The sequence below is a fragment of the Rhipicephalus microplus genome, chromosome 9 (assembly GCF_043290135.1).
Source record: "Rhipicephalus microplus isolate Deutch F79 chromosome 9, USDA_Rmic, whole genome shotgun sequence".
Lineage (NCBI taxonomy): Eukaryota > Metazoa > Arthropoda > Arachnida > Ixodida > Ixodidae > Rhipicephalus > Rhipicephalus microplus.
Genome location: NC_134708.1, coordinates 2,502,963 through 2,527,853, shown reverse-complemented (window position 1 = coordinate 2,527,853; position 24,891 = coordinate 2,502,963). Strand labels below are relative to the sequence as shown.

At 47.6% G+C, this 24,891-nt stretch overlaps 1 protein-coding gene across 2 annotated transcripts in view; it reads left to right on the top strand.

Moving 5' to 3' along the window:
• LOC142771484 (bile acid-sensitive ion channel-like) overlaps positions 1–24,891 on the top strand; it is a 177,267-nt gene that overhangs the window by 124,351 nt on the left and 28,025 nt on the right. For both annotated transcript variants that reach the window (XM_075872973.1, XM_075872972.1), the window contains 2 exons: positions 3,611–3,660; positions 11,521–11,596. In XM_075872973.1, the coding sequence (XP_075729088.1) occupies positions 3,611–3,660; positions 11,521–11,596 (126 nt within the window). The remainder of the gene's footprint in view (positions 1–3,610; positions 3,661–11,520; positions 11,597–24,891) is intronic.

Below are 24,891 nucleotides of genomic sequence, written 5' to 3'. Positions count from 1 at the left end.
ATTCAAGGGTAACTTGTGGGCTAGAAAAACAACTAGCCGTCGAGCACGGCGCAATCGTAAACAAACATAGCGTTAAACACAAAGTGACCAGCGTCGCTGCCAGCATCGCTACATTTAGCGAATGCATTTTATTTTAAAATAAGTTTTATTGCTATGTTTTCTTCAGACCTACTTAATGTTGTGTTTTTTAAACTGCATAACGAAAATTCCCCCTAAAAAAGCAACCATAGATGGAATTAGGATACTTCTGCGAAAATCAACAGTGCCGGCAGAGCCCCCTCGCGAACAACATTGTCATTGCTGTGTGACACTGCCACAACTTCATCTCCGTTGAACTCCCTAGGGTAGATTTACGTTGACGGAGTGTAACAGAGTTTAGTGGTGGCCGTGTGACGAGGGTATAACTCAGAGGACCAATTACAACTCATGGTTACTAGACTGGACAAAGAAAGCAGAAGAGTAGGTCTGCTGCAAGGTCTGCGCAGAAGACGCAGCACAATCACAGGGACATCTGCAACAGCGGCTTTTCTGTATCTTTTCTAGAACACTTTCGGGGCAACTGTTGGTGGTACACTAGCATGGCATCCAATTCACCATCATGATATTTATTCTGCAGTGGCGGAGCATCCATTGTGACATTATTATTCTTTCTTCAAAAAAGTGTGGTACACCTTTGAAAGGCATTTTGTTGACGCTGTGGCTGAGGACGACTGTAATGTGTGGGAGCACTCATTGACTAACTCATTGCTCAATTCACATTGTGTGACACCTGGTTGTTACTGTACTGTTCTAAAATGCTTTACTGATGTTAAAGCGATTAATAACTCTACATAAAAACTGCACAGAGTCAGTATGCAGCAGATCCTCAAGCACCGGCGTAGCTCAGTGGTGGAACTGGCAATAAAGGACACAAAAAACGGCGTAGTTTAGTGTCAGGCTTTCACGCAGTAGGCTCGGATTCAATATCTATTCCGTCCTCGATGTTTTTTTATTTATTCCGTTTTTTCGCGTGATGGTGGTTATGGACACCGGTGGCACTGCAGCAGTGGCGGACAAACACGGCGCCAGAGTCAATTCTTGTTGTGATCGCACAACAGATTTCGCTGTATAAGATAATGTGCAACAGTCTCCGAAGAGAACAGTGATTCGCCATAGGTAGCGAAGCACGGGCAGTGGTAAAGCAATACGTCAAACACTTATGGCATATGTACTGACCGTGAAGCCGGACCATGAGCCTGAACTAACTAGACAATGATGGGGAGCACATTGGGCAGGCATTCTCAAATCATGGAAGGTAGTTCAACTTTATCTCTCATGAGGAAGGTTAATCTTACCGTTGACCGCGAAATTTACGAAATGAGTTCTGCTTGAATTGAAAATAACGCAGCCGGCAATAAAATGAAAAATCACAGGTGTAAGTTATAAAGACAGGAATAGAGCAGAATGGGCCAGAGAACAAACAGATACTGAGAACATGATAGTTTAAATCAAGAGCAAGAGGTGGACATGGCCAGGTCATGCTGTAGCACTCGGGCAATATAACCATCATTAAGGGTAACTGACTGGATTGCAAAAGAAAGCAAATGCGACCAGAAAGTTAGGTGGGCAAATGAGATTGACGTGGCAGCAGCGGCAAGCACGAGACCGGATTGATTGGCGGAACATGGCCTGTGTCCTGAAGTGGGGCGGCGAGGGCGGCCATCAAGTTTCCAGTAAGTAAGTATACGGTAAACGAAACATTGGCCAGAGTGCCTATGAGAGCTACAGCGTATGGGTGCTCCAGCCAACATGCGAATTGTGGGTCAAGACGCATTTGTCTGAATGTAGTGATTTCGGCTTCGTTTGGCTTTGCGTGGCCTGCATCACTTTGTCACATACGAAGTGCAGCAGTTCCTCTTCCCCGCTTTGATGTTTTTAGGTTTAGCAATTACAATCTGCTCATGATATTGACAACGATCAATTCTTTTATCCAAGTCAAACGCACAACAATACGCAAAGTCACCAGGCCAATCCGTGCACTACCCATAATTCTCATGGTGGCTGAACGATCGCAGCGTCAGAGTTCCTTTTAGTAGATATTGTAGGAAACTCTATGGAAGTGGCTGATGATGGTGATATTTTAGACAGCACATGAGGGCTAGGAAAAGAAAGTGTTTAAGTTTGCCTTGAGATAGTCTTGGTAGTTCTGTGTGCAGGGCAGCATACATACAGACGCAACAATTTCCGATTATCTCTGTAATGCTACGTGGTAATTTCCTTTCTGCAGTAAGTTGATGGGTGCACCTCCAGTGGCTCGGGCTACACCTGGAGGGCTGCCTCTTTCCCTAGATACGTACCCCGCGTAAGCCCTACACAACTCATAATGAAGCTCATGAGCGGCTTTTTAGAGTAACTCAACGTGTTATTAATTGCCCAGATTGAGGTGGTCAGCGCAGTGGGGGCTTCTTCTGCGGCTGTTTTTATGGTGGCTGAGGTAGTACGCTCCCCGTGGCTGGTCTCTCACCGTTGTAATAGTCTCTCGCCTGTCGCCCAGCGTCAACATATAGTTAACGTTTGGGCGATCCTGAAAGTAATCGGCTCAAGTGGACATTGCGGTGCGCATACGCCAAGGAGATGGTATACGAAGGACAGACAATACAGGAAAGGGGCGGTTTAAGTGCTTTACTGTTTTGTGTTACAATAAAAAGCATATTATCTAAAGTGTCTAACATCGCAGCGGTTTTTCTGAAAAGTGTGTATGGAAATTTATTTTTAAAACAACATTTTTTGATGTGCGTTCACTCTGCTCCCATCTGCTCACGTTTCTACGTCGTAGACAGGAAAGTGAACACGCTGCCAGCTGCGCCTCTTCGAACACCTGAGAAATAGAAAGCAAACATTGCTCTTAGCCACCACCTAAGCCTGCCTCAAGTGCGTAAAATAAAATTTCAAGTTATACGTCTTTGTTTGTAAGCAAAATGAGCCTATCTGCAAGGACTTCTTGTCGTGCCAGTGTATTGACAACACAGCTGTCAGGTGACCCTATCGGTCATTCTTCGTCAACTTTCAACATCAAGTTAAAATTACAATTCCTTTTTTATAGCACAAAAACATGCTCATTGCCGCCGATGTGATGAACGATCTTGTCATTTGCACCCCAATCAGAAATCTTTTTCTCAGCGGTAGAGAATCTATTTAACAAAACGAGCCCCAAACAAGTACATGCTGCTGAGCTAGTCGGTTCATGTTCAATAAGAAGCTGCTGTTTCTTGCAGACAAATAACAAGGAAAAGGTTCAAGCGGCCCCTTGACCCCTTCCTTCGTTATTTTTTCATGCGCAAGAGCCACAACTGTGGGTTCTAAATGAACCTCAAAGCTTTGGACAAGTTCTTTTGCCTTGTCTTCCTTCATTGGTCATGTATTGCTGTCAGCATATTTTTGGGAAAGCATTTGATCCTGCGGTATGGTTCCACTATATGTACTTTAATTAGCCAGGAAAGAAACTTGCTTGTGTGCATTCTGTCGGAGACATGCAGGTTGTGAGACTGTTCTTTTTTACCAAAGTTTTGTTTGTCGGTGTGCAGACTCGTGCAGCATTACTCATTCGCCAACCTTTATCTGAATCTCGCAGGAACGTGACAGGTTCAGCCGCCTAAACATTACAACAGTTAGAGAGGCCCGGTAAGTACTGTTCAGCGTCTTAGTGAGGTGACCTTGTGACATCGGTAAGTACGACAAAATAAATGGCTCATTAATAGGTCTATGAGTGCTCGTTTGCAAAACACTTTATTTGAATCCAGGAAAAGAGTCTTCTGTCCCACCACGAACTACGGTGTGTCCCCCAATGACAGAGTCGCCTGGATCAAAGGTACTTTCCACAATTTGTTCAATGTGTCCCAGCAAGCGTACAACGAAACAGAAGACTGGAGTACGTATGCCGCAGTTTGCTCTAGCCAACTGATTTACGATGACGACTCGAAGGCTTTGTCTGCACTGTTATGCGTCTCGTCCGCTCGTCTTATCAGCTCGGCGCAGAAGCAGTCGCGAGCTGAGATACATACGCTACCAAACGGCTGGTGACCTTCCCGGCGGAGTTGAAAGCAGTGGCGCCCTACAGGACCGTGTTGGCGTCGCCGTCTTTCGCAACAGCACCGAAGCCTCCGGTGGGACACGTCGAATTCGTTTGCTTGGACGACCTGCCCGTGCAAGGTGGATGTGTAGCGACATCGAGTAATACTGGTGTACAGCTACGGACACAGTGTCTTCAATACCCAACACAGCTATCATTCAATGAAGAGCAGCGCAACGGCAATTGAACAAGGATGAAATTCTCAACGTAAACAAGAATCGATAGTACTCACAGATGCAGAGCACCTCCAGCAGTGAGAGGATGGAAGTGATTTGAAGGTATATAGACAATTTTCCGCAGCGGCGCACGGGCACTTCCATGTTTCTTGACCGTAACTGGCCTTCTCCCAGCCAGTTGTCCCAGCGAATGCATTGTGCCAACGAAGCAGCCATGGCCATGCTATCGCCGTAGCTGAGATTAGAAGCCAACATGGCAGCACCCATGCAGACACAACCCCCTTCTTTCGATTTAAACTCACGCTTGCTACTCGCCCACTGTTGTCTCAGCAATAAATAAATGGTGAAATAAACTACCACTTCGTTTTATGTCACACTGGGGACAAAGCGTCACATATGTTCTGTCCTAATAAGGAAATAAGCTGCGTTTATTTAGCTACGCTTGCTAAACCTCGTCTCCGCAAATTTGAGAATGAATCTTGATAATACTTCAAAATACCGACGAATGCACTCTCGAAGCTTCAGGACGTAAATATTGTCACAATGCAGAAACGGCAGCAGTCGAATCCAGGAAACTCACTTTAATTGTACCAGAACACTGGCAAACTGATCGGAAGAGAACCTCGTCTTCTTCTCTCGCTGCGCGTGTTCTTCGTTGTTCTCTTGGTGCTGCATATTCAATGTGGCATTTGCCCCCCTCCAGAAAGCAGCGTCCCGATGCTCTTCTACAAAAGACGGTGTAGTAGATGTATGGTGTAAATCAGTCCGAAAAGTAGGGCTTCATTCGCACGACGTGCACGATTTCTGGTTTCTGCTGGCGAGTTGTCGAGGGGCTGTCAGGAACGACCACGTAATTAACGTCGCTCAGGCGTTGTAAAACTGTGTAGGGGCCAAAATACTTCTTCGGCAATTTTTCAGACAGTCCCCGGCGGCGGATAGGACTCCATACCCAGACTTTGTCGCCGGCCCGATAGACGACATGTCGGTGTCGCAGATTATAACGTTGGGCGTCATAATTTTGCTGCTGGGTGATTCGGACGCGCGCAAGCTGCCTCGCTTCTTCTGCTCGTTGGGTAAAAGATACAGCGTCCAAATCGATGTCATTGCAGTCGTGCAGTAACATGGCGTCAAGCATCGTCGTCACTTCACGGCCATGAAGGAGACTGAACGGCGTTCTTCGTGTAGTTTCTTGCTGCGCTGTATTATAGGCGAACGTGATGTACGGTAGAATGTCGTCCCAGTTATTGTGACCCACGTCAACGTACATACTCAACATGTCGGCAATAGTTTTGTTGAGGCGTTCTGTTAAGCCGTTCGTTTGTGGATGATAGGAAGTGGTTTTCCGATGGGCTGTTCCACTGAGCTCAAGCACTGTCTTCAGGAGCGCGGTTGTGAAAGCGGCACCTCGATCCGTTATTATAATTGTTGGAGCACCGTGCCTCAGGACGATATTTTCTACGAAGAATCGGGCGGTTTCAACGGCAGTGCCACTTGACAAAGCCTTTGTTTCCGCAGAGCGCGTAAGATAATCAGTGGCGACTATTACCCACTTGTTGCCAGCATGGGAAGTCGGATATGGTCCAAGGAGATCCATTCCAATTTGGGCAAAAGGTACTGTGGGCACTTGAATTGGTTGTAATAGTCCAGCTGGTTTTAACGGTGGCGATTTTCGTCGTTGGCAATCGAGGCACGTGCGCACGTAATGCTTCACAATAGCTGGAAGTCTTGGCCAGAAGTATTTCTGTTGGATTCTGGCCAATGTGCGTGTGTATCCGAGATGACCAGACGTTGGCTCATCGTGGCAAGCACAAAGTATCTCCTCACGAAGTGACGTCGGAACGACAAGTAGGTGGGTGCTTCCTCTGGGAGAAAAGTTCTTCTTATAGAAAACACCACTACGTAAGTAGAATGACGGCAGGCTCCTTGCAAATCTTCTAGGGACGGTTGTTGTCCGGCCATTCAAAAATTCAATAAGAGGAAGCACTCACTGTCTTCTATCTGCTCGCACGAAATCGTAGTGGTGTCAACGACTCCTACAAAGGCCATGCTGTCATCTTCTGTGTCATCGTCGTGCTTTATCGGTGACCTTGATAAGCAATCGGCGTCGGCGTGCTGCCGTCCGGACTTATACACGACCGTCATATCAAACTCTTGAAGGCGTAAGCTCCACCGTGCGAGCCGACCAGACGGGTCTTTCAAGTTGGTCAGCCAGCAGAGGGAATGATGGTCGCTGACTACGTGGAAGGAACGACCATAGAGGTACGGACGAAACTTCATAACCGCCCATACGACAGCAAGACACTCTTTTTCCGTTGTGGAGTAGTTGGACTCGGCGCGAGAAAGCGTCCTACTAGCATATGCGATCACACGCTCGGCTGAGTCTTGCCACTGGACGAGTACAGCGCCTAAACCCACGTTGCTGGCATCTGTATGGACCATAGTAGGAGCATCCTCATCAAAGTGAGCAAGCACAGGCGGAGTCTGCAGGCGTTGTCGGAGATCGTCAAATGCCACCTGTTCATCGTCGCCCCATGTGAACGAAACGTCTTCTCTTGTGAGTCGTGTTAACGGCGAGGCTATGGGGAGAAATTGGCAATAAACCTTCGGTAGTATGCGCATAGGCCAAGGAAACGCCTGACTGCTTTCTTGTATTTTGGTACCGGAAATTTTCTGACGGCCGCAATCTTATCGGGATCAGGTCCAACACCTTCATGGCTCACCATATGGCCTAAAAATTGAAGCTCCTTGAAACCGAAATGACACTTCTCGGGTTTCAGTGTCAGGCCGGCAGACCTTATTGCCCTGAATACCGATAGCAGCCTGCTCAGGTGTTCCTCAAATGTTTTTTGAAAGAAACAATGACGTCGTCCAGATAGACCAGACATGTCTGCCACTTAAGGCCTGACAGAACGGTATCCATCAGTCTCTGAAATGTTGCGGGGGCTGAGCACAATCCAAATGGCAAAACTTTAAATTCATAAAGCCCGTCAGGCGTTACAAAAGCCGTTTTTTCTCTATCTCGCTCGTCGACCTCAATTTGCCAATACCCACTTTTGAGGTTCATTGACGAAAAGTAGCGTGCATACCTCAGCCTGTCGAGTGAATCATCGATGCGCGGTAATGGGTATACGTCTTTCTTTGTCACACGGTTCAGCTTGCGGTAGTCGACACAAAATCGCAAGCTTCCGTCTTTCTTTTTAACCAGCACTACCGGCGATGCCCAAGGACTTCTTGACGGCTGGATGACGTCATCATCGAGCATTTTCTTCACTTGTTCCTGGATTGCTTCACGCTCTTTCGGTGCCACGCGGTATGGGTTCTGTCGTATTGGCCTTGCCGTCTCCTCCGTTATTATCCGATGCTTCGTCAGTGGCGTTTGACTGACTCTCGAGGTCGATGAAAACAGTCTTTGAACTGGTGAAGAACATCTACTAGACGCTGTCTCTGCGCTGGTGACAAATCCGAGCTTACGTCAATAGGTGGTGGGGCTGACGTGGCTTGCGGCTCGTCCTGTTGTACTACACAGAACTCGCGGATTTCGGTGATCTCGTCGAAGTAGGAAACTGTAGTGCCTTGTGTAATGTGTCGTCGCTCGTTGGTAAAATTCGTCAACAGAACGTCTGCTTCACCGCACACAACATTGACGATACTTCTGGCAATTGCAACACCGCGAGAGAGTAGGAGCGTCAATACTTGTTCAGCGATTCCTTCTCCAGTATTCTGCTCGCCACACGTGACTGAAACAAGGCGGCACGATAACGGAGGTACGGCCACATCGTCAATGACTCGTAGGGATTTTCGGTGTAGCGCTGCGCTTTGATCCGCTGAAAAGGTCAGTACACTGTCCGGTATATTGATGATGGCACCATATTCACGCATGAAATCCATCCCCAAGATTGCCTGTTTGCAACACTCAGAAAGAATAACGAAAGTTGCGACGAAGGATGCATCCCCTATCTTCATTCTTGCGGTGCACTTTCCGGTAGGTGTCAGTAGCTGCCCTCCAGCTTCTCTAATCTGCGGTCCTGTCCATTCCATTCTAACCTTCCTGAGCGTGTCTGCCAGACTCTCACTCCTTATTGAGAACTCCGCGCCAGTGTCGACCAATGCCATGACGTCATGCCCGTCAATCGTAATTGCAACTTCGGCAGTAACAACCCCATCTTTCGTCGATTCATTGAAAATGTGTCTCTCTTCGCTCGGCAGTATTGGGGGATTTTCAGCACTTCGACGATTCGCAAACTTCCCCCCTGAGGTCGCTGCTTTTAGTTTCCCTGGCGTGGACTAGGAGATCTCTCTTTTGGCATGTCAGTGGTGCTCCGTCTAGAGGATGGAGAATAACGCCCAGGAGAGGGTGAGCGCGACCGAAACCCACGAGGAACATCCCGCGGGGTCATGACACTCGTGTCGACGTCAGGTGTTTCGTTGAAATAGCGCCGAGAAATAGTGGAAGGAAACCCTTGGCACCCTGACGCGATACGGGCAATACCGAACGATGTGACCTGCTTCCCCACAATGAGAGCACAGGGGCCTATGGTCAGGGGTACGCCAGATGTCAGTCTTGCGAAGTGGTGGCCGCCTCGGCGTCGAAGTTTCTCTGTAGTATCAAGGCGCTGTCGGCGGATGTTGCTGGTGGTACTGATGTGGTGTCGGCAAGTTCGCTGGCTGTTGGCGGACTATGTCTGCATAGCGCATAGCTTGCCCTGGGAGTGCTCGTGTTCGGCTCAGGAAGCGAAAGCGCTTGCCTAATCTCCTGGCGTACAACTTCCGTTGCTGATGCGATCGTGCAGTCATTCGGTTTGGCGACGAGCTTCTTGACCTCTTCTTGTACGATTTTTCGTATTAGTTGGCGCAAAGAACCTTCGTCAGGTGTTGTTGCTGTGGTAGTGGCTGCCACGCTCATCGGTGCACTGTGGGTTAGGCGGTCATACTGGCGATAACGTAGATGCAGTGCGAGTTCGATAGATGTCGCCTCCTTGGAGAATTCATCCACACTTGTAGGCGGGTTTCGTACGAGACCAGCCAACAGCTGCTCCTTAATGCCCCGCATGAGGTGGCTAACCTTTTTGGCTTCGGGCATATCTGGATCTGCTCGACGAAATAGCCGCGCCATGTCCTCAACAAACATCGTAACGGATTCATTTGGTTTCTGAATTCGTGACTCGAGGAGACGCTGTGTGATTTCTCGTCTTTCAGTACTTGCGAACGTGTCGAGGAACTTCTGCCGGAACTCGTCCCAAGACAACCACACGCGATTCATGAACCATGTTCGGGCTCCGTCTTCTTGAAGTGGAAAATAAACGTAGCCCAATTTCTGTGTGGTGTTCCAACCGTTAACATTCGCTGTGTGCTCGAATTCCTCGAGCCAGTCATGTGCGTCCTCATATGCGTTTCCGTGGAAGTCAACCGGAAGTCGAGGGTTCAAAACAGTCACCTGTGTCGTGCTTGGGCTGGACATGTTGGGGCCAGTGCTTCCAGGCGCCGTCATGCTTTCTGGCACAGTCACGCTTTCCGGCAATGGACAGAACTCCGGGCTGAGGCCTAACAGGCGCCGGCTGCTGCGGTGAACGGGGGTGTTGATGCGCGGAAGTACTTTCTTGACCAGATGCGGGGCTGTTGTCAGGCGTCCCGAACGTGTACCCAGCGCCTCCACCAGTGTCACAATGCAGAAACAGCAGCAGTCGAATCCAGGAAACTCACTTTAATTGTACCAGAACACTGGCAAACTGATCGGAAGAGAACCTCGTCTTCTTCTCTCGCTGCGCGTGTTCTTCGTTGTTCTCTTGGTGCTGCATATTCAATGTGGCAATATAGAGCAAACACGTGCATTGTCAATTTATGGGCCACATGGCGCAGGACGATGGCGCTTTAGGATCAAGGCAGAAGGAAACTGTGCCCATAAGTGCCGCCATGTTGACTTTCCCACGCGTCCGTCTGCTTCACTCGGCACCCCCGTAGCGTCTGCGGCTCTGCCCGTCAAGCCTAATGAGGCTTTGGCAGGCAACTTTCTCATCACATTCTTGCTCTTTGAAAATGTCAATGAGTTATTGTTATTATTATTATTATTATTATTATTATTATTATTATTATTATTATTATTATTATTATTATTATTATTAAATTAAAACGCTGCATTGGAGGCGATGACAAATTAAGGAGCCTTCCTGAATACAAGGGGTGTGAAGGAGAAGACGCATCGTTGGCAAGCAGCATCACCAACGCTTGGGTTCTTGGCTCGTCTCACTCGCCTCGTGCTGCTCTGTTCCAATTGTGTTTTAGTCGTAGAGCCGCCATCGCAACACACGTCAAAGGCCCTTTTCAATTGGTGGAGGTGCTGCCATTCCCCGTCGCCTGAACCTCAAGCTGCGCAACCTCCCATCATGACCCCCAACAGCTTCCACTCCGTTCACCAGCACCCGCGGCGTTCCTCGCCTGCGGTAACCCAAGGTCTTTAGCGGTGCTGACGAGACCAACATGGAAGACTGGTTCGCCCGCTACGAACTGGAGAGCACTAACAACAAGTGAGATGACGCAGACAAGTTGACTCACGTCATCTCTTACCTCACTGATATTGTCGAAATGTCTTATAACAACCACAAGAACAACATTACGACATGGTCCTTCTTCAAAACGTCGTTTGCTGACGTTTTTTGCCGACCCACTGTCCGCAAGTCCTGTACCGAACAACGCTTGCATACTCACGCACAGCAGCCTTCTGAATGTTAACTATTTAGCTAGTAGCTAGCGCCACCTATGTAATGCGCCGCAACTAGTGGCGAATAGCTCAAGTCTAGCCTCAGTAGCAGTGTGTGCACATTCGTGTGACAAGCAGATGTGTGTGTGCGACAAGTGCAAGAGACATTGTGTAGTTCGACAGACGCTGTGTGTGTCCCCCAGTGCGAACTCAAGTGAGTGTTTCTTCGGTGTGAACATTCTTCTTTGTTTACTTTTCATTTATTAAAACTGTTTTATTATGTCTCAAGCAGCCCTATGAGTGTGCGCCCCACCCTCTCACTTCTGAACGAAGCAATAGTAGCAGTAATCTATTGCATGCGACTACAAAATTTCACAATCCATGGTTTAGTTCACTGCACTATACCTGGACGTGCGTAAGTAAAGAAACTGAAAAAGAGAAAGAGAGAAGAAACACGACGCATGATTCTGTTGGGTTCAGAAGGAAGAATAGTGTGTCAAAAGTGTTGAGAATCAAACACACTTGTTATTTTCCTCTTCCAGCATGAACCTGACAAGGATATACCTCATCTACGGGACCCTCAACAAAATCACGTACCGCCACAGGGCCAAATACGAGGTGAGCTGTGCATGGTCGATAATTATTCGCTTCGTTTCCGTGGAAAAACAAGTTCTACGCATTGGGACTTCATCACCTTTCATTCAATCAATGCATAATCAACTGACGTTTTGTGCTTGGCCTACCTTGCTTCACCATAAAAAAATAAATGGTTAGTCACTTCAGAGTGTTCAGCTGATTAGCACTCAAAATATCCCATCATAGAGCGTGCAACTAAATGCGAAATGTCTGACCAGAAAATCTGTTGCAAATTGAGTGAATATGATCCTTCAGTTTTTCATATGGGTGGCATGGCGCCTCCATATGGCGTCTTGAGTGCAGCATGCTCACAGTGTTTCTCTGACCTCCTAGGCACTGCTTTGAACCAACAGAGTGAGCGAGGACAAAAGAGAACAAACACGAGCTGGCCTCACCTTCTTCCTCTGTCATGCGCATGGAGGCCTGGCACGTACATTGCGGCTTGTGTCACTTGTGGCAACGGGGCTATTAACGTTTCGCTTAGAGTCACTGGGAAAAAATCCAGTGACTCTAGTTTCGCTTGGTTCGTAACGCCATCTACAGTGCACGAGTTTTGCACTCGAGAGCTTGTAGTTCCTATCAGGAACGTTAGACCAGTGATGTTCCATGCAAAGATTTTTTTTTTCTTTTTCGGGAATTTTGCCTGTTTTTTGAGCCAAAGGGAAAAAGAGAATCTTCGTGATATTGCACGGAATTTCAGGAGTGGTTAAATTCTCCTATGACAACCAATAATAAGCACTCACAGTGCGCATTCATATGCTGTAATCCGTTCTGGCGCGTCCACCACACAAGCGTAGCCATTGAGAATCGTTTCTGTTATTTACACGGAGCGATTTCTAGTTCACTATTGGTCTTAGACTCGAGGCCCACAATACTCAGTGTGCCAACTGTACATCAATTGATAAAGTCGTGCTTGTGTTGTGCGGCAATGGAGGGACTGGTCATAATTTCTAAAGTCGCCAGTACGTCAGACACGTGTAATTATAGGGTGTCTGTGCGTGAATGAGGACGAAAATTAGAAATGTTGTGCAGAGAAATATGCAGGAAATTTCCTCAACGTTTCCAGGAAAAAATCCCATAATAGAAAATTTTCATGCTACTAAATGGGAATTCTTCGGCGTAGTACGAAACGTCACTGAATTAGACTGCAAATTGCAGGTAGTCATGACTTCGGACACAGTTGGCATTGCCTCGGCACGATGTTGCGCTCCGAATTCACATCAGGCGGTACCCCAGTTGTCTCTGAATCTATTACAACAGAACTCTTCAGCTTGTTAAAATAATTATCATCATGATGAACCGGCACGCTCTATTTTTCTGCTTCGCTCCCAGAACACGTGTGTCGATTTGACCATCGTGAGATGCAGTAACTCTGATGAGCAGAGATGTAGAAAATAAATTGCTGACGAAAACGTAACCACTCAGCTATCCACGCATGCGAGCAGTGCATCCTCATGTGGTATACCGTAGCAAGAGGAAGGGCGAGATCGACGAGAAATGAACTGCACTAGGATGCTTATGTGGCATCGTGCGAAACGTGGAACAGTCCGTCTCTTTCATTGTCCTGTACATCAACGATTATATATGTTGGGGTCAGGAAAAAAGAATGGAAGAGGGAAGAGCCGAGCATAGCGTGAAAAAGAGAAACAGGGAATAAAAGCTTGCTCGAAAAACAGACAGAAGAAGGAGGCAAGAAATGGAGTGAGTGAGTGAGTAAAAACTTTATTGAACATGTCCGGCGTCATATAGCGGGGTGGGGCTACAAGCACCCCGGCCTAGGTGACGGCCTCGAGTCCTTGGACCCGGGCGGCATCCTGGGCTTGCCGGACGGCCCACAGTTGATCGGCAAGGTCGTGGCTGAGCAGAGCCGTCTCCCATCGCGCCTCGCGGTTCGAGACTGCCATGTCTACCGGGTTCGTAGGGGACTGCTGCGCGTTACCGGTACACTTCCACAGCATGTGCTGTAGCGTCGCTCTGGCTCCGCACGCCTTACACGCGTCGGACGTATAAATGCCTGGGTAGCAGAGGCGAAGGATCACCGGATTCGGGTACGTGTGTGTCTGTAGTTGTCTCCAGGCAACCTGCTGCTTCTTGTTTAGTTTGGCGTGTGGTGGTGGATATTTGCATCTGTTCAGTCTGTAGTGTTGCGTGATGTCTCTGAAAGTGGTCATGCGATCCCCCCACGTCCATTCCCGCATCGCTGTCGAAGTGTGCGAGACATCGGGACTGTCGGCAGGCGTCGCAGCTCGGCGTGTAAGTCCTCGAGCCGCGGCGTTCTTTGACATATACACACCCACGTTTACGCATATGCCTCGGGGCACCTTTTTGTGGCAGCACAGCCAAGGCCACAAAGCCAGAGACCGCACTTTTAGGGTCGAAGTTTTTTTTTCTGTATGTAATATCCACCTTTCGTTTTAGTCCTTGGAATGTCCACCGGATAGCGGTACTTGTATATGATGAATACATGATGAAAAGATGCGATATGGCGGTACTTGAAGTGTTCACTAGATGGACGGACGGATGGACATACAGACCGACAGGTGGACAGGCGGATGGACAGACCGACAGGCGAATGGACCAACAGACAGACAGACAGACAGACAGACAGACAGACAGACAGACAGACAGACAGACAGACAGACATGCAGGCAGGCAGGCAGGCAGGCAGGCAGGCAGGCAGGCAGGCAGGCAGGCAGGCAGGCAGGCGCTCATATGGACGGACGAACGCGGCAAGCGCATGATTCACGGTTTGCTGACAAAGCCCTTTGAAGCTCCGCGTAACTCATCATGATTGACCCTGTGGATAAGCTGTAATTTTTTTACTACACTTCTGCATGTAGCCCGCAAACGCTAACGTTTTTCTCCATTTCAGAAGTTGTCTTCAGCGCTGTCAAGGCTACAGGGCCCCTCGGTCAATTCACATGTACTCATTCGCGCCGTGTCGTCTGCTCACACCATCTTCCTTATGGCTGCCTCTGCTAGCCAAATTGTCCATACACGCTCATTGCAGTTAATATGGCTGGTTTATTAACATTAGAATACAGTAAAACAAGCAACTACACATGGCCACCAACCTTGCCTCTTTCGAAAAATTTGACAACTTGTAGATGCAACGTTGCGGACACTGACTCGATGCCATTTATCCACGCATGTCAAATCGATAACTGGGTGGTAAATTATAGGAATAGGGTGAATTGTTTCAACTCATTAAATGAGAAACACGGATGGTCGCTGTTTTTCTCCAACGCTGTTCGACGTACCTTCGCGTTTCCCGCTGCAACGCTCCCTTTCTATGTTTTTTTGTACGTTGTTTCCCAACGAAGGAGGATCCGGCGCATGCAAAATGCTGTGTGAAGTTGCTTGTCCAATATTTCGAGATAATGTGTTCTTGGTCTAGCGACGCAGCCCGAGTACTACCTCAGCGCGTGAGGCTTAGCAAGTATGATTAAGAAAGAGGCATATCTTGCTAATAGCGAGATATGCTTATTCATATGCTTCTTCATATCATATCTCGATAATAGCAAGATATCATATGATATGATATGCAAGATTTATTCTTGAAAAAAAAAGTGAGATACAGTGGAGAAGACACTGATAAGAAATGCAACATATGACATGAAACCATATTCTGAGTTTGGGTGAATATAGAATCGGTATTGTCGTTTTCGTTCTTTTGAAGACGCAAGAAGTTTCTGGAGACGCTCGCGTTATTTTGTTTGCGGTCGCGAAGGCATCGATGGGTCGCAGATATCTTGGTCACGACTGGTCATGAGCAAATAAAGAGAGGGAGTCTCGTAAATGCAATCAAGTGATTGCATTTACTCCTAACCCGGTCATGAATGATGTTTCAACGACGGCGATGGTCCCCGCCCCGCTCTCGGCTAAGTGTAAGAAAAAAAAAAGCGCGCGAGTGGCGCTGTCTCCGGACAAACACATATCCGCACCTGAGTTTAAAACATGCCATCTACCCAACCGCATGCCAGTTCTTGCTTGTGCTGTGGAGGGCAGCCAACACTAGCTCACATTACATAGGCATGCGAGCTAAGGACACGCAAAATTAACAAGCCTGAAATTCTGGTGCAAAAATTCAGGACAGAGCATGGAAGACTTTGCTCGCCAGCGAGGAAAAGCAGGCGCAAGTGGCGTTCTTAAATCAGGCGCAGCGGGCTGCTGAGGCCAGTGAAGCTTTGGACTAGGGGCACCACCCACCAGCTTTTTAACCATTCTTACTTCAAGTTTCTTTAATAAACGTTTTCTTTATTCATTTCCATTTGGAGAGTCACCCGCATGATAGACATGAACACACCCGCGCCCAGGCAAGCTTTGCACCGGAGATTTTATTCTCGAAAACCCCTGTCATCTCAAAGCGCCAAAACCACTCCTGCCGTAGTTGCCGAAGGGTGCGGTAGGCAATAGTAGGCAACCGAAATATTGACCACTATGAAACGCAATTTATAAAAAAGATCATTGCTTTCATGCGTACAGTTTCTGGCGGGTCACCGCGGTGTCACTACCAAGGCGGCTATCGCGTTGAAAGACCAATCTGAGCATGCCGAATTTTTGAGCCATTGCACATGCAGGGAAACGAAATATTCAACGACACACCACTGTCATCATTTCTGTAAGCTCGATGAATAAAGTGGTGCAATTTTATACGCATTCCAAATCCAGACGGAGGTGTTCTGTTCGTTACGTCAAAAAGCGGGTGGTCCGCATCGATCGCGAGGACAAGGGGAAGCGAACAGCCAATGTGGGAAATGGAGGCCTGCGTCACAATTTTGGCGTTGGCTTGAGGACCAATTGAGCGCAATTGAAACTTGACGCGTCCAGTGTCTCTTTGGGACACGCCCCATGTTAAAAAAGACGTCGAGCGTCTCTGTAGAACGCACACTGTGTGTTACAAGCTGCCACTCTAGCGTCGCCAGCGCGAAGTCGGCGACGGAAATGACAGCAGGTCGGTTCGTTCCGTACGCAAGCAGGGACAGTGAAGAGATCAGAGACGTGAGAAAACAAAACAAACTTTACTCTAGTGATATTGCAGCACACGGGATCTAATACAACACTTCAATACAACTAACAAAATACATCGACAATTGATACAACTAAAGAAATATATAACAGAAACAATAAATCAGCTTACGAGAGAGAACTCTTACAAACTACACAAACTAACAAGAATAGAACGACGGAGGAGAAAGTTCGAAGATATAAACAGGTGAAGGCATACGTGTGATGACCGGCAGCGTTGCGTCCCCGACGATCGGATGCGAGAAGTCGAAGAGAGTTCTGGCACAACTGCGATGTCGGCGGTGTTGCAACGCTGGTGGCTCCGGGAGGCTAGTGCTTGCAGGTGACTTCGAGCAGGTTGAGCTAACTCGAGGCGAAGTCCCGATGTCTACGTTGCACACGTTAATATCGCGTCACAACTAGACGAACGGCTAAGTTTAGGTGGCCAGCCGATACAGAGCCACACTAAAAACTTCTAGAAGAGATGCTTGTTGATCTGTTTCTACACCATCTTGGTCAGCGACTAGTCTGCCTAGCAGGGCAAATACCTGCGCTTAAATCCCCCTCGTGTCTCCTCGCTCTCTTCCTTGGGGACAAGAGACCTCTACATGGGTCCAATCATGCGCGTTTAATTGATGGAAACTCCGCCCCAAAAAATATTTTGACCCCACCCATTTTTAATTGGGAGAGGGCCCGCAACCAGCGAGAGTGACAACCTGTCGGGTTGTTGTCATACGGCTTGGCCACCACAGCGTTTCCCACGCTTTTCCCCGTGGGAACGGTCAACCACTTAGCTCTCAGTCGGTGCGTCTTGTAGTCTGATCCTTGTTCGGGGTATACCGCGGCCTTCTACGACCTTGCATACGCCGCCACAGTTACAAAAGGATTAACCATCGGCGGCGACGTTCTAAGACGAGCACCCCATTTTGCACTTATCGGTTCCCTTTCATGTGCCGCCGTTTCTCACGGTCAGTCGGGGAGTACGGCGCCCGTTAATTGCCGTGACGCGGTGTCGCCAAAAATGGCCGTCCGTGACACTGTGTCTCCAACCTGCGAAGGATGTGTGCAATGTCCGTGACGAACGCATTCAGTGTCTCTCCAAGGGACATGGCGCGAGGCTTGAAAGGGTTTCATCGGTAAACCATGAATCCTCTGTCTTTCCGTTCGTTCGTCTGTCTGTCTGTCTGTCTGTCTGTCTGTCTGTCTGTCTGTCTGTCTGTCTGTCCACATGGCTATGATGTTTGTTTGTCCATTTGTCTGCAAGTCTGTCTGTCCGTGCATGTGTCTGTCTGTCTACGACAACGGACACGGACAGACAGACGGTGTGGCTACGACGACGGAGGGGTGTTGAGCCACAGCATAAGTGCATGAGGCCCGCTGCGACACCATGTTCTCAAAGTACGCGGATACTAAAAGGCATGAAGCGCTTACATTTAAATCCAATTCATGCAGCCTTGCAGCCATTTCAATCCATCCATTTCGTTTCGGGTGGACTCACCGGCCGTGCAATCGCCTCTGTCCGAGAAACGGACGAAAAGAGACACGCGACACCTTGGCTCACGTGGCACAGAACGTCATAGCGCTCGTCATGGCTCAAATGAGCCAATTGCGTGCGACTCGATGGAGCGAGACACCTCCGTACGAATTTATCTAACGTGACATAGACCATCACGGCTCAAATGGGCAAATCACTTGTGACTCGAAGGAGCAGAGCGCCTCCGCCCAAATTTGGCTCAAGTGACATAGAACGTCATGGCATTCCCCACAGCTCAAATGTGCGAATGAAGAGCAACTCGATGGAACGGAATGGCTCCGTCCGGATTGGGAACGCATATAAAATTGCACCACAGATGACCTAACGGCCACCCACTCATGCTCGCCCACAAGCTTCGACTGAACTTCCTGCAACTGAGCGACACCATCGTTGCTTACTGGAGCAAAATGGCACCAGAAAACACCAGAAAAACAAAACCACTGCCCAGGATAAGGCTTTCTGAGAATATTGTGAATGATATTGAGCATATTACTACATACTTTTTTTTCATGTTTCACTTTATGATATGTGACATCTGTACTCTGTTTCACCACTGTGGCTCAGTGCAACCAAAGCTATGTAAGAAAGCTATATGTTTGCACTGCAAAACATATTTTCTATATAAATGCCATAATAATGGCCAATTGTTGCACACGCACCGTAAGGGTGGTTATGCACACCGCACTGAACTTCCCCATAAGCTGCTTCGCATCTAAAATAAAAAAAAAATATATGGGACAAGCGTAGCGATGTAAGGGGCACGTACCCCTACAGTCTACAGACACGCTCCACTTCTCACGATGGATGAATGGATGAATGCATCTGGCTGTGCGCTTTAGATCGGGCGACGGCTCCCGTCAAGTAGCCATAAAGTTAAGTACTAATACTATGTGTTGAAGGATTAAATTTTACTCGCGCCTTGATTGTAGCCACCAATCATTTCGCCTCCTCCTGGTTATTTCTACCAGTTTAAGGTCTATTTCCTTTCATTGTCCCTAAACCCAAATGCTTTACAAAATTCCGCACCATTATCTTTAACTTTACGGTGGAGCCCTTTACAGAACATTATCAAATGTTCAGTCGTTTCCTCCTTCACACGCACTACATACCTTGTCTGTGCCTTCGTATTTGTCTGAGTACGTCTTGGTCTGCAATACTCCCGTTCTAGCCTCGAAGAACAGAGAACTACCCCGAGAATTATCGTGGATCTTTTCCCTTGCAACTTCTTGCTTAAAAGTTCGGTATGTCTCCAGTGATGACTTCGTAAGCATTCCTGTCTTCCACACGTCCCTCTCTGTTTCCTTCGCCATCTTCTTAACCGATGGTTCCTTTTGGCTTGGTATTCTTCTGTTGCCTAAATACTTGCTTGACAGTTTTTGAGTGCACTTCCTCAATTTACTATCAACACTCTTCATGTACAAGTAGCTGAAAACTTTCCTAGCCCGATGCTCCTCTCCCATTTTTCTCAATCGCACCTCAAATTCTATCTTGATGCTAGCTTCCCTGCACTCAAACGATGTCCATCCCATGTCAACCTGTACCCCCTGATTTGGGGTATTCCCGTGTGCTCCCAAAGCAAGTCTTACCTATGCCACGTTTAATTTCCAATCTTGCTTGAACTTCCGATTTCATGCACAAGACCGCATTGCCGAACGTCAAAACCGGGACCTTTCCAAATCCCTCTCTCAACGGTATACTTATTTTAGTTCCACAGTGCCCCATTTTTCATTACAGCTGCATTCCTGGTGCCCTTAGTCATAACGTATCTTTCGTGCTTCCTCAGATACTCAGCGCCGTTATTTATCCATGCGCCCAAGTATTTGTATTTATCCACTATTTCTAGCATGACTTCTGTATATTATGCTCACTGCCATTGTTATTAAAAATCATGATTGCCGATTTTTTTCCTGCTGAACTTCAAATTTAACATATCTCCCTCATTACCACAGATGTCTATCAATCCCTGCAGGTCTTCCTTGTTGTCGGCTATTAATACTATATTATCTGCATACATCAAAGCTGGTAATGACTGTTCAATACGTTTTTTCTTGCTTGGCAAAAAAGAATGTACTCCCCTCTAATTTGGCTTCTAGCCCCTGGAGATACAGCATAAATAACAAAGGTGAAAATGGACATCCCTGCAGAAACCCACGTTGTACCTTTGTAGGCTCGGATACTTGTTCTTCCCATTTTACAATCACCTTGTTGTGGTATTGCGGTTTCGTTTCCGGTTTTGGAACCGGTTGGCTGGCTCCTAGGAGGCATTGTAGATATGTATATATAGTGATGCTTGCGTATATAAAAGGAGCTCCTGCTTGACGACCAGCTGCTGCGTACGTCTTGTCGGCCGGCGCTTCAGCGCCATGGTCTGTGTTCTACGTGCGGCGCGTCCGCCGCATGATACTACATTTTGGCGACGAGAATGGGACCTGCAATCCATGTGCATCAGACGTCAAGGTGGGCATCCAGCCTTCTTTGTGCGGTCGACTCAGCACCCGTGCAATTCGTCCCACTGGTACTGTATTTCTTGCATCCAGAGAGACGCGAGGTGGCGTCGACGCGCATGGACGTGTTTCTTCGGCTCCGTGAGTTTTCGGGTGTAACTCCCATTTGCTTGGTGATTTCCCACTGAATGTTTTTGCACGAGATGTGTGAAGAGTTCCTCTACGTTTTGAGACTTTTTGTGAAAGAATCTGATGACTAGAACGCCTTTTATTGTGACTTTTGTGGCTCCTCGCCTACGAGAGCTTGGCGGCTCTCCGACGCTGTAGGCGTTCCGCGCCTCAAGTGGATGTTATGAGCCAGGTTGATGCAGCAGATGGGGAGGACCTTTCCCCAGAGGAGATGCCTAATTGGCGCAAACGCACATATACGGTGCCGCATATCGAGACGCACTTTGTAAGAGCGCTATCGCTGCCACTGCTAAGGCTGCTGTATGGCAACAAGTGATCTCCAAGAAAAGCAAGGTCACACCTCCCAATCTACCCGAAGGTTCATACAATGCCATATTTCGCATTCGCAAAGGTGTCAACACAACCCGCTTCAGTCACTTCACACTTTCAAAGCTGCTCTCTACGGCAGCCGGTCTTCCAGGGACCATGGTGCTGCGTCAAGGCCTCGGTACGATCAACCCCACCACCAACACAGTCATCCTGAGTACGGAGAGCTATGACTGCTTGACGAAATATCTCGCTATCAAGTCGCTTATGATCGATTGCCAGGTGCACGAAGTCACCTCATACAGCGTTCCAAACTCCGAGACGTGCAAAGAAATTATCTACATCGATCGAATACGCCTGCGAGAAGTTATCTACGAAAACGATATTCTACATATGCTTCATGAGTACCACCTAGAAATGCATTTTCTGGAAGCCAGACAAATAGGTAAAACTTCTGACGCAGTCATCGTGACTTTTGGGGGAACAAAGGTTTCTTTCTGGGTCAAATAAGAAATGGCCATGCTCCGGTGCAAACCTTTCCGCCACAGGATGGAAGCGTGCACTCGCTGTTCGGCTGTTGGACATCGACCGGATGTGTGCCCTACAAATAAAGAGACTTGTCGCAAATGTAGAACTTTAAATCCTCCTTTGGACCATGTCTGCATTCCGAAGTGCGTGCTGTGCAGTGGGCGTCATGAAACTGAATCCGTGCAGTGCGCACTACGATACAAGCCTAAAACACCTCTCCCCAAGGTCTACAACAAGACTCCTCCTACGCCCAAGCCCAAACTACATCCTCCGACCAAGAAACAGGGGCCTCACCCAAAGAAACAAGAAGAAGACTGGCCCTCCTTGTCAGCTGCTTCCTCTAGCAACAAGTCAAGCCCTCCTCAGGTAGGCTGGCTCTCGGTAGCTTCGCACAGCTCACTTAATGCTAAAGCTCCCGATGCTCCCATTTACGCCCTTTTGCGACAGATTCAGGAAGAAAATCGTGCTCTGCGTAAACATATTCATGACCTCAAAACCTATTCTCTCTCCACAAACATTCCTTTTTGCACAACCATTCCTGTTCCTCAATGCGCTACTGATAACCCCGCAACTCCCTCGCACCCTGCGAATGATGATCAGACCACAACCATGGACACCACTACCCCTCCCACTACAGGCACCTCAACAAAGCGCAAATATAGCGATGATGCAAGAAACGCTTCGGAAGAACACGATAAGCTAGGTAATAAAATGTCAGCACACGTTCGCAACTTGAACAATCGCTTCGAGTCTCTTGAAAAGCGCATGGATCCTGTCGAAGCTAAGCTTGAGTCCCTTACCACTTATCGTTTATGAACTCAGTACCCACACCAGCGCCGAAATTTGCCAGTTTGACGAAAAAGTGAACAACGTTGATGATCGATTCAGTCAAATTATCGAAAAACTTGACCAATTGCATGGCCGCGTCCCCTAAGCACTCCGAAATAGTTGTGTGGCAGTGGAACTGCAGCGGCTTTTCAAAAAAATAAAGCTAGTCTGCAACAATACATAGGCAATCTCACACAAGCTTCTGCAGTCATTGCTTTACAAGAAACGCATGGTCACATTAAACTCCCTGATTACAATACATTCCAGTGCACAATATTCGAACGCCCTAATATCGCAACTTCAGCCCAAAAGCACTTAACCGTTACTTGCTCATATTTTGGCGGTATCGCCATAGATCACGACTTCGTATAAATACTTTCTAAAAAGACGAGGTCACCGCCTCTTTACGTCCTTAATATTTACAGCAGTCCCAGCTCAACACACCACCGATCTACCACCATTTTTGCTCGTGCTAAACAGGAAGCCTGGAGAAACCCACACCTCATTGTTGGTGACTTCAATTCTCCAAATCAGCTATGGGGTCACACAACATCCACGCCCAAAGGGCAAGGCTTATGGGGTCACATACAGGATCATCAACTCACCCTGCACAATGACTTCGACATGCCTACTCGCTTAGGAAACAGCATTTCTAAAGACACATCACCAGATCTCACCATGACCTCTCGGGTTAACTCAGCTAAATGGGAAACATTCAAATAAATTTTGGTAGAGACCACTACGCCATTCAGACTCTCTCTTAGTTTACCTCATATAATGTTTAACATCAAACCTCCCAAACTCACGGGTTGGGACAAATTTTGGCAAACTCGTGCGAATAGTTCTTCCACTTCCATAGAAGATTTACAAGAATGGATCAGCCAACTCCAAGCGGACGTTGACAAACACACTAGAACTATGCCTTCAGATACTCCATTTCACGCAGTTTATGCGAAGCTACTCCACATGTGAAAAGCAAAGAAATCGCTATTAAAACAATGGAGAAAACACTGCCACAACCGCAGGCTTCGCATCCGTGTAGCTAGGCTCGATCACTACATACATGCATATGCAACCCAGCTAGTCAGTCAACAATGGGGTCAAATGTGAGAGAGCATGCATGGCAATCTCAGTAGTGAGAAGACTTGGCAATTGCTGAGGCATTCGCTCGACCCATAAACATCGCGTGCGCATCACAATCATTACATAACTCAGTTATTGCACAAACGCAATGGTAATATCCTGCATTTTTTTTAGGAGCTTGCACGATTGCACCTCCCCCCTCATTTCAGCCCATGCGCATTCAGATTATGCCGGCGATGTCAATGAACTTCTTGATGCCCCAATAGCAGAAACGCAAGTTCGACATGCTTTATTTTCTCCTAAAACCACATCTGCCATGGGTATCGATAAGGTAACTAATAAATTACTTCGAAATCTCGACGATCAATCAATCACCGCCCTCACAGACTACTACAATCAGTGTTTCTATGCTGGCTCCCTTTCTAACTCATGGAAAACCGCTATAGGGTCATCTTTATTCCTAAATCTAATAAGGCCTCAGACATAGCTAACCTTAGACCTATTTCTTTAACGTCATGTTTGCAAAACTCTCGAACATGTCATGCTTAATCGCTTAAACAACTACGCAGAAGATAATCGGTTGTTCCCGGCAAAGATTATTGGCTTTCGCCAATCACTCTCTTGCAGGATGTCATGCTGAGGCTCAAGCATGACATCCTTACTCCCAGTGGCAGTAAAGACACTCAAGCCATTCTAGGGCTCGACCTGCGCGGTGCGTTCAACAACACAGCTCATGCCTCCATTTTACGCGAATTGAATAACCTTAACTTTGGCAAGAAAATGGATGACTATATCCGCGAATTCCTCAGCAACCGCACTGCTATCATTACTCTCAATGACCAAAATTCTCCCCCAATCAACCTAGGCAGCTTTGGCACACCTCGGGAATCAGTCCTCTCGCCGTTCCTTTTTAATCTATCTATGAGGTCTATTACTGAGACGCTAGCTAAAATACCGCATCTCCAATATTCTTTATATGCAGATGGCATTACCATATGAATGAAGGGTGGATCCAATGGTTACATTCAAGATACCTTACAAGAGGCCGCAGATGCGGTTACTACGACAGCTAGGCTTACGAACCTCGAGTGCTCGCCAGCTAAATCTGAGCTTTTACTGATCTCTGCTAACAAACGCGACAAACCCAGCATTCAGATAGACCTGAACGGGAAGCAAGTTCCTCTCGTAGACAAAATACGTGTACTAGGCATGCACATTCAGTCTAACAAACTCAATACTTACACGCTTCAAACGGTTGCTACCACCATAGACCACACAACCAGACTTATAGGAAGAGTGTCCAATGAGCACGGAGGTCTTCGTGAGGCAGATTCATTAGGACTCGTACAAGCATTTGC